Raw genomic sequence first — 13533 nt, 5'->3', positions numbered from 1 at the left:
TGTAAGCAGGTAGGTCTTTGTCAGTATATTTGCTCTTCAGAGATAAAATAATCCAGCTAGCTGCATTAATTAAAAAAAAAAAAAAAAGGAACCTAAAATACTTTGGGGGTCATTAAAGTTAAGAATAACAACATGATGTGATGACAGATACAACTTGCAGAGTTTCTGAAAATAGCAGGTTAAAATGTAAATATCTTTTAATAAATAATTTTCCTGCAATGTAAAAATAAATGGTATTTCCTTTGGCAGTAATAGCTGATTTAATCTTTAGCTGGGAAGTTGTTTTGCTCATAAAATATCATTGTGCTACAGAAAAAAAAATATTATTTTGTTGTTTTCAAAGACTTTTGTAATCCACGATAAACTGGGTGACTCTACTTATGTCCAAGATAAGCGCCAAGAGTGATGCAAGCTCCCACCAGAACCAGACTCAGGATAGTCTTCAGAGAGATCCAGGAGAAATCGAACAAAGGCCTCATACTGTTGCCATACAACTCCACGAAGGCATCCTAGAAAGGGAAATAATGGAATATCAGAATTGCAGTAACTTTTTCAGAGAGGGAGGGCAACAACTTCACGCTCAATGGTCATCCAGCAATCACACCGGCACAAAAAAAACCCCACAAACCTATTAAAACAGTGATTTGGAAGCTGTGTTTTGTGCAGCGCTGAGCACAAAGTTCTCCTGCCTATTTTTTTACAAATATTGCTATAATTACTTACAGTCATGACTTCTGCTTTAGGCATGCCCAGTCTAACAGAAAATACAGGAATATAAATTTTTAAATACGAGTACCACCATTTTGACTCCTGAATGTTGTATATACAAACATACACAATGGAGGTAAATGGACCTTCATTCTCCAAACCCTTAATTTCCACTGGACATGGGGCATCTACATTGCTGGCCGGCTTCGCTGAAAATAAGGCAGTGTTTATTTGGTTCCCTTGGGATGGGTTCAGAAGACTACGTGTAGTAGCCACAGATGTTTCTCCTATATGAAATAAAGCTGTTAGGGTTGTGATACACCTCTGACAGTCTTTCAGAACTGTCACTCAAAGGGGTGACACCTTGATCCTGTGCTCCTGCTAATTGTGCCTTGGATGTGGCAGTGGTCTGGTGGTAGGATCCATTGGGCCAACCAGCTGATCCCGACAGCCCTGCCTAAAAAAGAGCTGTCTTGCAGTGGGATTGTCTTGTCAGTCTGACTTGCCCTCCAGTCTACAGCCAAGACATTCAGCTAGAGGAATAGGAGGGGAAGAATAGTGATGCCACTTCTCATGGCCACCCCCAAGTCACCTGGTGTGAGATGTAGGGGGAGTCCTCTCCCTCAGCCCAGCCCAAACCATGCTGGGTTTCTCCTTCAAGCTGCAGTCCTCCACATATAGAGAGCTGCTTTGTAAAGCTGCTCCAGGAAAGTCTGGAGGTGCATGTAGACACCAAATGGAAAGGCTGCTTAAGAAGCAAAGATGAAGTTTTTGTGACTCATAAATAGAACGGGATTTGACTGGGGTAGCGATCAGATGGGTGATACTCTGCATGTGACGCCTTTCTTTCAGGCTACAATTCCTGACAAACATGAAGCTTCAAAGCATTCCTGAGAGACAGATAAATCATACTGTATGGCACGAAAGCAGCGAATAGCAAAGCTGAATGACTTTAAAAATGAGACAAAACTGATGGCATCATTTAGGGCAACTCTGTTACTGTGCAGCCAATTGAGGTCTGCTCCCAAACTACTGAGATAAACCCATGAAATAGGTTGGGGTTTCTGGCTCTACCTTTATTGCTCTAGCCTTCCCAATTTTGGTAGAAGTTAGCATTCTCTGTTACAGTGCCTTTAGCTGTTTTGTAATGTTACTATGCTAAGGGGTAACCTGCCTTCTAAAAATGCGTATATGTTATGGTTTACAGCAGGAATTAAGGAGAAAGTCTCTATTATTAATATAAACCTTCCAGCCAAGTTAATTTTCCATCAATTATGTAGTCAAATTAGCCTCCATCATTAGCCTCCATGTCAGAGTAAAAGCGTTTGTGGTTTTACCACAAGAGGGCGTGTAAGGTTTCTTAATATTTTGCCATTTTGACTCCTGTTCACTAGATACTGAATGAGATTCAAATAAGTAATAGGTATTTACTTCCAAAATATGTTATAGCATTAAGTAATATCGGTGAATGTTGTAGGTAAGAGTTGGTAACAGAATAGCTATAGGCTTTGGCCAACAGATTGACCTGAAAATACAGCTGCCTCCTGCGATTTCTCAATGCTTGTTCCTCCAGGCAATCATTTTCAAACTTAGGTTTCCAAAGGTATATTCTTAAGTGAAAGCAGCTTAATCTTTGGGGGGAATGTTTTAATGCAAACTCTTCATTCCGGAGAAAATTTGGGAACTTTGGCTTAGCTGCCTGCTTTTTGAAATAGACGTTTGCAAACTCTGGCCTTAATATTCCGCTGTGCTGTTGCAGAGCTGAAAAAGCACACTCAGTTTGCTGTGCAGCTCTTCGGAAAGCTGCTTTTATTTCTCCTTAAGGCTATGAAGTAACACAATATCCTAAAATGTTACAGACTGGGCTAAATCCTGTTGTCGCCAGTGCAGACCCACCGACTTCCACGGGAGCTTTGTCTGTATGGGGAGTTCAAGACCAGGCCTTATAAAAATACAACACGGGTAAAGTTCAACACTTGGTGATGTTATTATGGGTGGAAAAAAGAGGAAATGAAAAAAAAAAAACCCACCCATGGAAATGCAAGTAATGTGAAAACATTTTAACGTTGAGATTTCCATGGTTTCTTTCTGTGGGGATGGTCTCGCTTCTGTATATTCATGACAGCAAATGCATACACAGTATCAATATCAAAATGAGCGTATTTTGTGCCTCCCTTCTAGCCCAGTTTAGCAACATTCCTCCCAGTTTGTCTGGGAGACCATTTTCAATGATTTGGTAGAGCTCCTGCTATTGGGTATGAAGATGGACGGAGGGTTACAGTGAAACTTGAAGACAAGGCTAAAGTATGGCATAAGCTATGGCTCAAAAGAGGAATGTTAACAAAAAATGTGCAGCATGCAGTACTTTTTCGTCCGAGATTATTGCAACAATAACATGAACCCAACCTAATGGTGTCTGCACTATATATTACAAGTAGCTCTTTATGATTGTTCCCCCTCCCCTTCTCAAACATCCTGATTAGGCCTATTTCCGAAGCTTGTTTGAACAGCCTGTCACTATTTGTTTAAGTTTCAAACCTGTTTTAAATAAACACATGTCCATTTTATGTACTAAAACAAGGAGAGGGGGGGAGGGAAGTATGACCCGTTGCCGAAAACTATTTTAGCACAAAGAGAACCCTTAACAGAATCTCAACTGTTTCATAAGGTTTGTCGTCTTCTGTAAACCCATGTATGTGTCACTGGATTTTTGTCACCTAAACCAGTCTGTTTAAAATAAAAGAATCTCTGCTAAAACAAATAAGGCTAGGAAAATTGCTTGAGACACTTGATGTCCTCTGAAAAGCACTCTTTATAATGAAAGCAAGGATCCTCTTGGCAACTAGATCGAGGCAAGTTCTGGCTTGGTCAACCTTTCTGGAAGTCTTACACATCGGAAAGAAAATGGTTGCAGGCCTTGCTTTTAAGACCTACCTATTCAAAATTTAATGGAAAGTTATATCCTGGATGTAAAATTATATCAGGGCAGTTAAAAATTATATGGAAAAAACCTCTTCATTCAGCTCTGTAAATTTTTAAAAAGTAATTCCTTAAGAAGTTTTTATTAAGTCAAATCAGTCCATTGCTGGTTTACTATGCAACTTTACGTTGACTGTTTCTGTGATGCAGGAAAGGTGGTAGTGGGGATGGGAAAGATGCTCTGCCTAAGCTCCTCTTAGCACCAAAGCACTGGAGATGCCTGCCTCGCCTCCCTGGGCTTGATTGGCAGGCCAGGAAGATTGCCCCGAGGGCACCCCTTGATGCCCTCCTGCCTGCTGAACTCTATGCAGGGAGGACATTGTGTGTTCCTGGCTGGAGTTCCTGGGATTTGCAGGGAGCCCAGGGCAAAAGTGGAGTTTGTCACCCTCGGAGGATTAGGAGGCGTAATAGCGCACTGAGTCAGGGCAGTCTCAAAAACAAAGCACCAGATCACGCTACCCCGCTCTTCCGCTGGCCCAAATTCGGCAGCTCTGATCCAAGAAACAAATGTCATCTTTAATTACACAGGCGTTCTTTGCTTGCGCATCGAGCCGAGTTTGTTCAGTCTTGGTCCTTTTGCAACTCAGCCTTCACCCCTGCCTGAGAGACAAGGCACAGCCTCTCGGCCCCGGAGAAGTAGGTACTTCCCATAGGCTGAGCCCAGAGGAGCCTTACGGAGCTGGAGGCTCCTTACGGAGGGAGAAGGCAGTTTCAGCCTGGCATTTCTGACTGAGGGGGCGGTGGGGAGAGCAAACACGAGGAAGTAAAGGCTTCCTTTTTCTACCTGAATCAAACAGCTGGTGAGGAAGTGACTTTATTTCCCTCGTTATCATTGGGTTGACAGGATATCCTCTTGAGCCACAGTGTATTGAATGAAGAGTCGGTGAGACTTCCATTTTACTGAACGGGAATTGCCTCGCGGCTATTTTACGCTGCCCTCTCCCTGACTCCAAAACAAACAAACAAACACACACCAGCTCCCGGCTTTTGAAGAAACCTGCACAGGTCTGAACGGGGCGGCTTTGCCACCCGCTATGGGGCAGGAGGGGGAATGGCGTAAGCTCCGATGCCAAGGTTTAGCAGCTGAATGACTTCTCCCTCACCCTTGCCTCCATACGAGCGACATAAATTCTCATAAAAGCTTTCATTCCCAAATGGTAACTCATTTCAGAAAGAGTTTGGGGAGGGAGCAGAGAGAGCTGGTTAAGTCATCCCATGTTTTCTATGCAGTGCAACCTCATTAAAATGTCATCTTGAAGCTAACGAGAAAAGTTCTTGGAACACAAAAAATAGACAAATCTGTAGCTGTTCTTTTCCCAAAGAGTTTATGAGTCTTTTATGCAAGCTTAAGTCGTAAGTACATGCAAATAAGGACACCTCAGACCTTGACCGTCTTGTGCCAAGGTGTGGTGTTTCTTGAGGTCGGTATCTTTAGAGAGGCCGATATCTTTCCATGCCTGGGAGTGCCGACATGCTGGCAGTCCAGCCAGGTGCATGTTATCGAATTATAATGGGAAGGAAAAGAAGGTGTCACCATAGAAGCTCTGCCAACCACAGGTGGGGAACCTGCCTGGGGAGTGGCTTGGGCATGTGCACCCCTGATCGAATCCCCATCCAGATTTCCTCCCCTTCCCCAGCCTTTGGGTCTATTCTGCATTCTCTGTTTCCACAATGCCCAATATAGTTCCAGGTCTGCAGCTGATGTGTTAGTTGCTGGCTGGGTAACCCTTTTGTTTCTCCAGCAATATCTGAGGTTTCTGACTTTGGACAAAACTGATTCTCATCGCAGTGGTCTTGCCTAACTTCTTTGTTCCTTCTCCTTGCTATCTATTTGTATATATTCTTACATCAGTGAGCCTGTGGTCTTGGGGGCGTATCTTGCAGGTCCTAGTCTTGCCAGGCTCTCACTGAAGTCCGTGTGAATTGAAATCAGTGGAAATATTATTTGCATGAGGCTGACTAAACATGGCACTCGGGCAGAGACATCCAAGGAGCAGGGACTAATCATGGCTAGATTTGTACATGAAAACTGATGCATATGTTTAGAAATATATAAAAGTGAGTGGTTATAGTAACGGGTATGACTGACTATTCCTCCTGTCCACACACCCTGCTCACAGGCAGATTTCCTCCAGACCTCTGTGAGATGAAGGACAAACCCAGGCTTTGGGGAATGGTGAAGCCATCTCTTTAAACATGGGATTTGTAAGGTGTTGATCATTCAGCTTGCATGGAAACCCACACCGTGTTCAGACTAGGCTGCATTCTTGTTACACCAAGTCAGCATGAAAAATGTTTCAGTAATTTAGTCTTGGCGTCTCTACTTAATTCTGTTAGACGTGGCTCTGCAATATGCAAAAGCCCAGACCTAGTGGAGGCTGCCTTGTTTTCTTATTCCTGGAAAGGTTCACACTAAAATGAGGTATTTCTGGCGTCAGCATAACAGCTGTAATGTCACTACAGCAGCTAACCGGTGGAATTTAATGGGTACCACTTCTGAGGGAGCAATATTAGCATTAATGAGAGAAAGAAGGTGAGAAGGCCTTCTGGACAAAATCCTCGATGTTCAAACAACACAGTGAAATCTGCTCTACTTGGTCCTTCACAAATTTCTTTTCAGTTCTTTTGGGGGTTGATAATCCTATTCAACTAATTTGCTATTTGTTTGCATCAATATTTAGCAGTCTTTCTTAGTTTTATTTTCCAAAGGTTCTCTACTTAGGTAGAGTGCTAGAAGCTGTGTATAACTCATACCTAGAAAACAAATGTGTCCCTGCACATACTTTCATGAATCTCAGTGCACTGAGAACCGTTCCGTTTTAGGCCACCTTCTTTTCCGTCTACTCAAATTTATCAAACCTGTTCTAGAGAGTTTGCGTTCACATACAACAGTAAACTTAGCGAACACTCATTTATGGATTTGTGGATCACTTTGGAGGAAAGAATAAGTGTCACAGAGTTGCTGGGGGGGACTCATCTCATCCCGTAACATCGCTCTCACACCTGCATCCTCTGAAAAGAAGCTAGATGCATTTGACCCCTGTCAAACCTTCAGAATGACTTTAAAATGAAAATAATGACAAAACGAGTGTGAATGACAATGCAGGCCTGTTTCTCTCAAAATCTTGTCTTAATTCTCCCTCTTGCTCGTAACTTGCTTTCAGTATGAGTGCCCTTACACTGGAGATAGCCCACCTAATTTAAAAGCCTGAATCTGAAGATTTGGCTGCAGCAGGTACTTTGGCAGTAGAGGGAAACATGAACACATCCCCCATTGTCTTCCCTGCCTGCTCCAGCTGCCCGGGCCGCTCTCGGGCCGCCGCAAAAGAGTTAAATCACGTAAACCGCCTGAGAAATGGGAACCGAAAGTAGCTGCTTGTAGAAATACTCAAAGTGCTGTGGCACGGCGTTTGTCATCAAGGCCATGGAGGGTTTTATTTAACAGGCGTGTTCTGCTGTGCTGGGCTCAAGGCGCAGGTATTAGCGGAGGTAGAGAGGGGAAAGCAAGACAGCAAAGCTGGTGAGGAGCGCCTGGCTCAGGGTGGCCCCAGCCAGAAAAGACAGAGCGCGTGTGTGGACGAGAAAGGTGAAACTGGACCAGTCCGAGCAGGTTGTGCTATCGGCTGAACCACAAGGACCAGTCATGCATTTTTATGCTTCTTGTTTTAACATCCCTCAGGGAAACACTCCATCCCATGTTTGTTGTCTCAACACTCAGTTCTGACCCGAATCCCTTTGGCTTGACTAACTCGTGCTCGGCGTTGAGCAAGAGTAACGTAGAGCTAGAGCGGCAGCCTCGGTGCTCCTTAGTGCTCCCACGGCAACAGGTCGTGCAGAGCCACTGGTACCTTCTGCAGAAGTGCCACCCATCCCTCATGTGACCTGACACAGGCTCTTTTTTTTTTTTTTTTTCTAAATACTGTGACAATCAACTTATGCACAGGGGGAATGAGACAACACGGCTAACCTTATGATAAAGTAACCTCACAATAAATCTGCAATTTAATGAATAAGCACAAAAAGAGCTTACGCTGTAGGCTTCAATGGACAGTTACACTTCTACCAGCAGCCACCTGGAAAATATGAATTTGCGCATGTGTTTTCTTTGGCAGCCAACACCTCATTAGCAGCCCAAACCATTTCTGCTCACCTGTAAAAGCCTTATTTGAGGCAGAGAGGAGGCAGCATTTTTTGGTTATTGCATTCTCTTGCCATTTCCTAAGTCAGCCCTTGGGTGCGGTACTCCACCGGGTAGTGTGTGTTGGCATTAGCTGTAGGGGAGGCAGACATGTCCTGGCTGTCAGGCAGCCCAATGGAACAAGCTGCAAGTCCCCCCCTTCCAACACGGTGCATGCAAGAGTGGAGGCCTCTTGGTGGCTTGTTCCATGTTTTCATCGTTTCACAGCTATGTGATCACGGGAAATTAAAATAAGGGGAAGTTCCTGGCCTGCACCTGCTCAGAAGAGATTGCTTTTAGTCTGGGTGCCTGCCTTCCACTCCTCCTTCTTGTCCTTTCTGTCCTGTTCACCATGTGTGCAAAAGCACAAGATCTGGGAGACAAATGGAAGGTGAAGGCGCAAGGAAAGGAAAGTCGAGACTCTGCATAGACTGAGGCAAGTGGGAATTTAGACAAAACAAACTGCCTAAATAGGACAGGTGAAAACTGCCTGTGGCCACAATGAGCCGAATCCTACTTTTAAGGCAAGATAGCGTTATGAGTTGCCTTGCCCTATGGGGTGGGCTGCTCATAGGTTAGGGTTAGCTAGTAAATCTTGAATTTTTTGGTTCATCCAGAAAGTCTTTTGGCAAGTGTTATCTGGTAAGAGCTAACAGAGACCACATGAAAAAACAAGGAAGAGTCAGAGTGTAAGAATACAATTCACAAACAGACTGAAAGACTTTGTTTTGTTATTCAAAACAGCTCTTAAATTCATTTGCTTACACATTTGCTAATCCATTAACTATGACCATTCGATTTATTCAAATGCCACCATGCAAACCCAAAATATGAAGACTTAATAAAATACAAACCACCTCTGCCCCTCCACCTCCAGAATCAACACCAAAACAGGCATTCTACAGGAGAAGTGGGATCCACCTCCCATCCAAAAGGAAGTACCACTGGGATGTTTGAAAGTGACACACTTCCTACCCATATACTCTGTAAAAAGAAAAAATGTCTTGCTAATACAAGAAAGGGCACAAAATCTGTGTGTTTCCTTTTAGCAAGAAGCTTTAAAATGGAAAAAAATGTTAAGAGACCAGTAGCAGGAGAAAAGGGGTTATTCTGTACTTCAGGAGCTTTGCTGGTGTCACTGTTCTGGCCAAATCCCTCCATGGAGACACGACTTATACCAGTTGAAGGAGTCTGCCAACGTGGTTGAAGTACCTCCCAAACCATGTGAGCTATACTGGCAAACGGACTCCTCTATTTGGTGTAAGTCTACATAAGTCTACAGAGTGGGGAAGGGAATCATGCCAAAATAGTTATCTTTGTAGGGATGTGATTTTTTCCCCATGAGATAGTTATGCTGGCCAGACTTTGTCATGTAGACCCTAGGAACTTTTATTTGCAAAATAAGACTGCAATTTATTTTAACCAGATGTTCAGCACTGATCTGTGTCTGTGCGTTCACAGTGCACTCCAAGTAATTTTTACTGTGAAAGACATACACCTTGGACACCGGTAAGTTTTTAAAAATGTAATGCTGAAACTTTAAAGCTGTGGTGGGTTTATCTTTCCTTTCGGCGGTGATGTGTAGTAGTTCCCAATGACATAAGCTGGTGTTCTGCGTATTGAGTTTTGCTCCTATCAATCCCATCCTCTACAGGTCCTGTAAGGCAGAAGGCTCAGCACTCCCATCTATCAGACATTCACATCAGTTGCTGGAGCAAGTCATGCAGTTCCTTACAACCTAATGGTTGCTGGGAACGTAGGGTGAGAGCTGAGGTGACCTAGGATCTCTCTTTTTCGTAAAAGGGCAGGAGGTATGAGTGCCAGTCTTCCGAAAGAACAAATCCCTCTTTGTTTTCTTTTGTGCCTAGTGTTCCTGAGAGGAGGCAGGGGCTGGTTCTGCTACAGGACAATGATCATCAGAGTGGTCACATAGCTGTCACTGGAGCCTGAAGGACCTACCACTATCAACAAGTTACACATACACATCCTTGGGAACAGCTGAAATACAGCTTAGCCTGCATTCCTATGGCCAGTCATTCAAAACAGAAACTAAAGGATTTGGTTAACTGCTGCTTTTATTTATTTTTTTTTTTCATAAGCCTGCATGTCCTGGCAGATCATTCACAAAGGACTGAGCATTTATATTTCCTGTTGACATCCTTTGAAAGGGAGAATGCCAATGGAAATTGGATCTTTTAATGAACAATTTGTGTGGACAGCAAGTCAGATGAAAATTCATGAAGGATTTAAATCTATCATTGTGACCTTGAACTAACAGCACGAGGAAGGAGAAGGCTGTTAACTTAGGCAGGAAAGACTGGTAATTACTTCAAGTGTTGGTGTTTCCAAGTGCATCGAAATTTCATGCAAAATTTCAGATACACAAAGGAAAGAATACAAAACAAAATCGGGACTATCAGCCAAGAAAATATAAACACATTACCTATGAAATCAGTGCTTGAAAGCCTTCCCACTTGCTAAAATAAATAAGACCCCACAGATTGGAAATTGCAGATCAAAATTAATAGAAGGTCTTAAACCTAGCCATTTAGTTTTTTCTAATACCTCTAAGCGTAGGTGGGTTCCCACAGCAGAGTGCAGCTCTTTGGAGAGGAAGAGAGCGCTGACTTTGCACTGAACAAGCCAACTACAGGGCTGCAAGAGCTATAGGTATATTAGAATAGTACTCCAGGTGGGCTAACCGTTCCTGCTGTGAAACTAGTGCAACCACTGTTTAGAGGCATCTCAAGCATCCCTGTGCAGCACCGTGCTGCGTCGTGTAGACGTGCCCTGAAGCACCACTGGAGAAAAAAGGATGGATCCTGCTGCCCACAGAGAGTCATACAGCACCGCCTTCCCCGTACAGCAACGTGCGCAGTAACTCTTGTGCCAGCAGCTGCTGCTGAAAGGCCAGTTTTTCTTGCCCAGTCACTTCAAAGTAGCCTCAAGAATTTCATTAAAGCATTAATCTGCAATTAAAGAGCTGCCCTTGCTTAAGAGCCACAGGAAGTGATTAAAAGAGCTGAGGGATTAACATGTGGCAGAGGGAAAGGGACTAGATCTGGAAGTAGGTACAGCAATCATCTAGAGGATGACCACAAATAACTCCTGTGTGCAACCACCTCCTGTGTCTGTGTCTCTTCGGGTGATGACCCGTGCCCATCGTGATGCTCTTTTCATTGGAGTTCTGCCATTGCTGTCAACCCACTTCTGCCCCAGATCTTCCATCACCACTATCTGCTGCTTCTGTCCCAGAGTGGGAAGGCACAAGGATGGTTGCCATCAGCTTTGCATCAGCAGGGGCTTCCTGCCACAGGGGTAACTCTCAACTGGCAATTTATGGCTGGAATCTGATGTATAAAGTGACATAACCCACCCAGGAGCCACCTTCAGAACCTCCTATAATTAACTGTTGCTGCTATAAGTTTAGACAAACCCAGGAAATCACATGCAAAACTCTGTCTGATTTGCTATCTAATCTTCTTCTATCTAGGCTCTTATACCACACACATTGCTGTGGTATCTGAGCATCTTGGTGCCTGGATGCAATTCAGTTAAACCCTTTTCAAGCTAGCAGTCTAAACTGCAGTCCTGACACTTCTCTTACGCGCAGCCAACTGTTTTGCTACGAGCAAACTGTGAAGAAGCTTCTTCAAAGGCTCCCTGAACGTACCAGCTTCTCTTGTCTTCCTTTCCCAGATAATGTAAGGTTGGGAAACTTGCCAAGCATCACGCTAAACTGAAAGAGACATTCAAATTGCAGCAAGTACAGGAGCCAAGGGAGCCCAGTCTGCCAGAATGTTATTGTAGCGTTCTCAAGAAGCTCACGGCATTAAGACTTCATTTTGTTGTGTGCCTGTCTGTCTGTCTTGGAGATGCTCCACCGGAGGCCAGAAAGTCATTGCTTCCTCAATATTAAATACAAGTGCCTCGATCAACTAGAAACCATTTGTTAGCTTCAAACTTTCGAGTCAGTTTTCTTTCTTTTTCTTTTAAGATTGGAGGCGTTTGATCCTGCGGTTGCTGTCGCTTGAAACAGAACTTCTGCTTTCAAAAGGATTTTAGATATACCCTTTTCTGATGATCGTACAATCGAAGCAAGAACACAGACAGGGACCAGCAGTCAAAAAGGTGATGAAGAGAAGCTGCCTTATTTCTGGATGAGAAATACTAGATATGAGTTTGATTGATTTAAGCCCAAGTAAGGGAATACAAAAGTTCAGAACTTATCTACACTTAAACAGTAAAGAAGCAATCCTCCCCCCAGGAGGAACCATTTATACTGATATCAAAGTGTATTCTGACTCATTAACTGAAATATGTTGTGCTGGTGGAAGATAGTTATATCAGCAAGATTTTGTCTACCTAAGGGTTTGCACCACTATAATTTATATCCATAAAAAAATGTCAGATGCATAACCAACATGGGCGTAGAGTGCAAACCAGGCGTGAAACATGGGGGAAAATTTGCAGGCCAATGTTTTGGGTTATGTGTTTGATTTTTACAAATTTGTGTTTTAAAAGTTCCTGTATGTCTATAATAAGAGCAGTTAAAATAAAATAAAATAAAAAAAAAAGCAAACAACAATCTAGAACAACACAAGCATCAAGAAACTAAAAGAAAACCAGAGCCCCTTCCTTTTTTGGCTATTTATTCCCACAGCTTTAGACATAGAGTTGGGGGGTGGGGGGGAGGGGAAGAAACTGAACTGAGCCTGTGATCACGGCATTAAGTTGATTTGACTATTAGAAAACTTTAATTTAAATGTTCCCCACGGGGTTTCTGGTATTTATTTCCTTATTTACTTCTTGAGCCTATTTAATACTTTGACCTGAAGGAAGAAGACTTTGCACAAGCAAGAGGATTAAAGGTTCAAATTAGTTAAAGACGAAACAAATCTATTGATTCATTAAAGCCCAGTGTTTTCAGTGTTACCAGTGATACTGTCATATATTAAACTGTTAATATGCTTGAAGTGAAGAAAAAAGACATTTTCAGCATAGGTTACAGACGGCTTTTGATTGGAAAAAATACACTGCTCCTTTGCATCCTTTTTGCCTAACAGTTTCTGTCCCATCCAAATGGCCTTCCTATGTATGTGACAACCATGGGAGGGTTAGTGAGTGTCTTGTCATGCCTGCCTGACCATCTACATTATTTTGTCATCTTTGCCCACTCCCAAATTGTACCTGTTGAATTGCGTCCCCCTTTCATTCATAGGGGTTTTTTTGCATGCTTTGTTCACATACTCACCTTCCTTCTTGTGTGTGTTCCTTCAGCTATTCCTTGCGTGATTCCTTCTTCCTACAGCTGTGTAACCTTCTTTCAGTCATTACCTCTGTTTTCACTGTTCATTTTCACACATCCAGTACGACCTTGCACAGTTTCCGCAACGCATTTGTGCGTACACAAGTTACACTTTTCCTTGCCGGTATATTGCTTATTCCTGTCTACAGAGTTGAAGCCAGCGGAGACAAATGCGTGACTGCCAGTCATCGTGCCAGCTAATTGTGCTTGAGCTGTGGTCCCAGCAGGTTTAAAGAGCAGCTGGCTGCCACAATGCTGAGTGCAGCCCAGGTGGATGCTATTGCCAAGACACCGTGGGCATCGTGCCAAGGGGACTCTTCAAGGTTGTGTTGTGACACACTGGTAGCTTGCGGTGGAGACT

General features: G+C 43.4%; 1 protein-coding gene across 1 annotated transcript in view; it reads right to left on the bottom strand.

The window, feature by feature from the left end:
* Positions 1-323: 323 nt before the first annotated feature.
* The window catches only part of BCL2 (BCL2 apoptosis regulator), a 100151-nt gene continuing 86941 nt past the window's right edge, over positions 324-13533 (bottom strand). The window contains exon 2 of the mRNA XM_082499572.1: positions 324-509. Within this exon, the coding sequence (XP_082355698.1) occupies positions 375-509 (135 nt within the window). The 3' untranslated portion in view covers positions 324-374. The remainder of the gene's footprint in view (positions 510-13533) is intronic.

The sequence above is a fragment of the Vanellus vanellus genome (assembly GCF_965231255.1).
Source record: "Vanellus vanellus genome assembly, chromosome: 2".
NCBI classification, from domain to species: Eukaryota; Metazoa; Chordata; class Aves; order Charadriiformes; family Charadriidae; genus Vanellus; species Vanellus vanellus.
The sequence above is the reverse complement of the archived record's forward strand: the minus strand, read 5'-3'. Positions and strand labels throughout refer to the sequence as shown.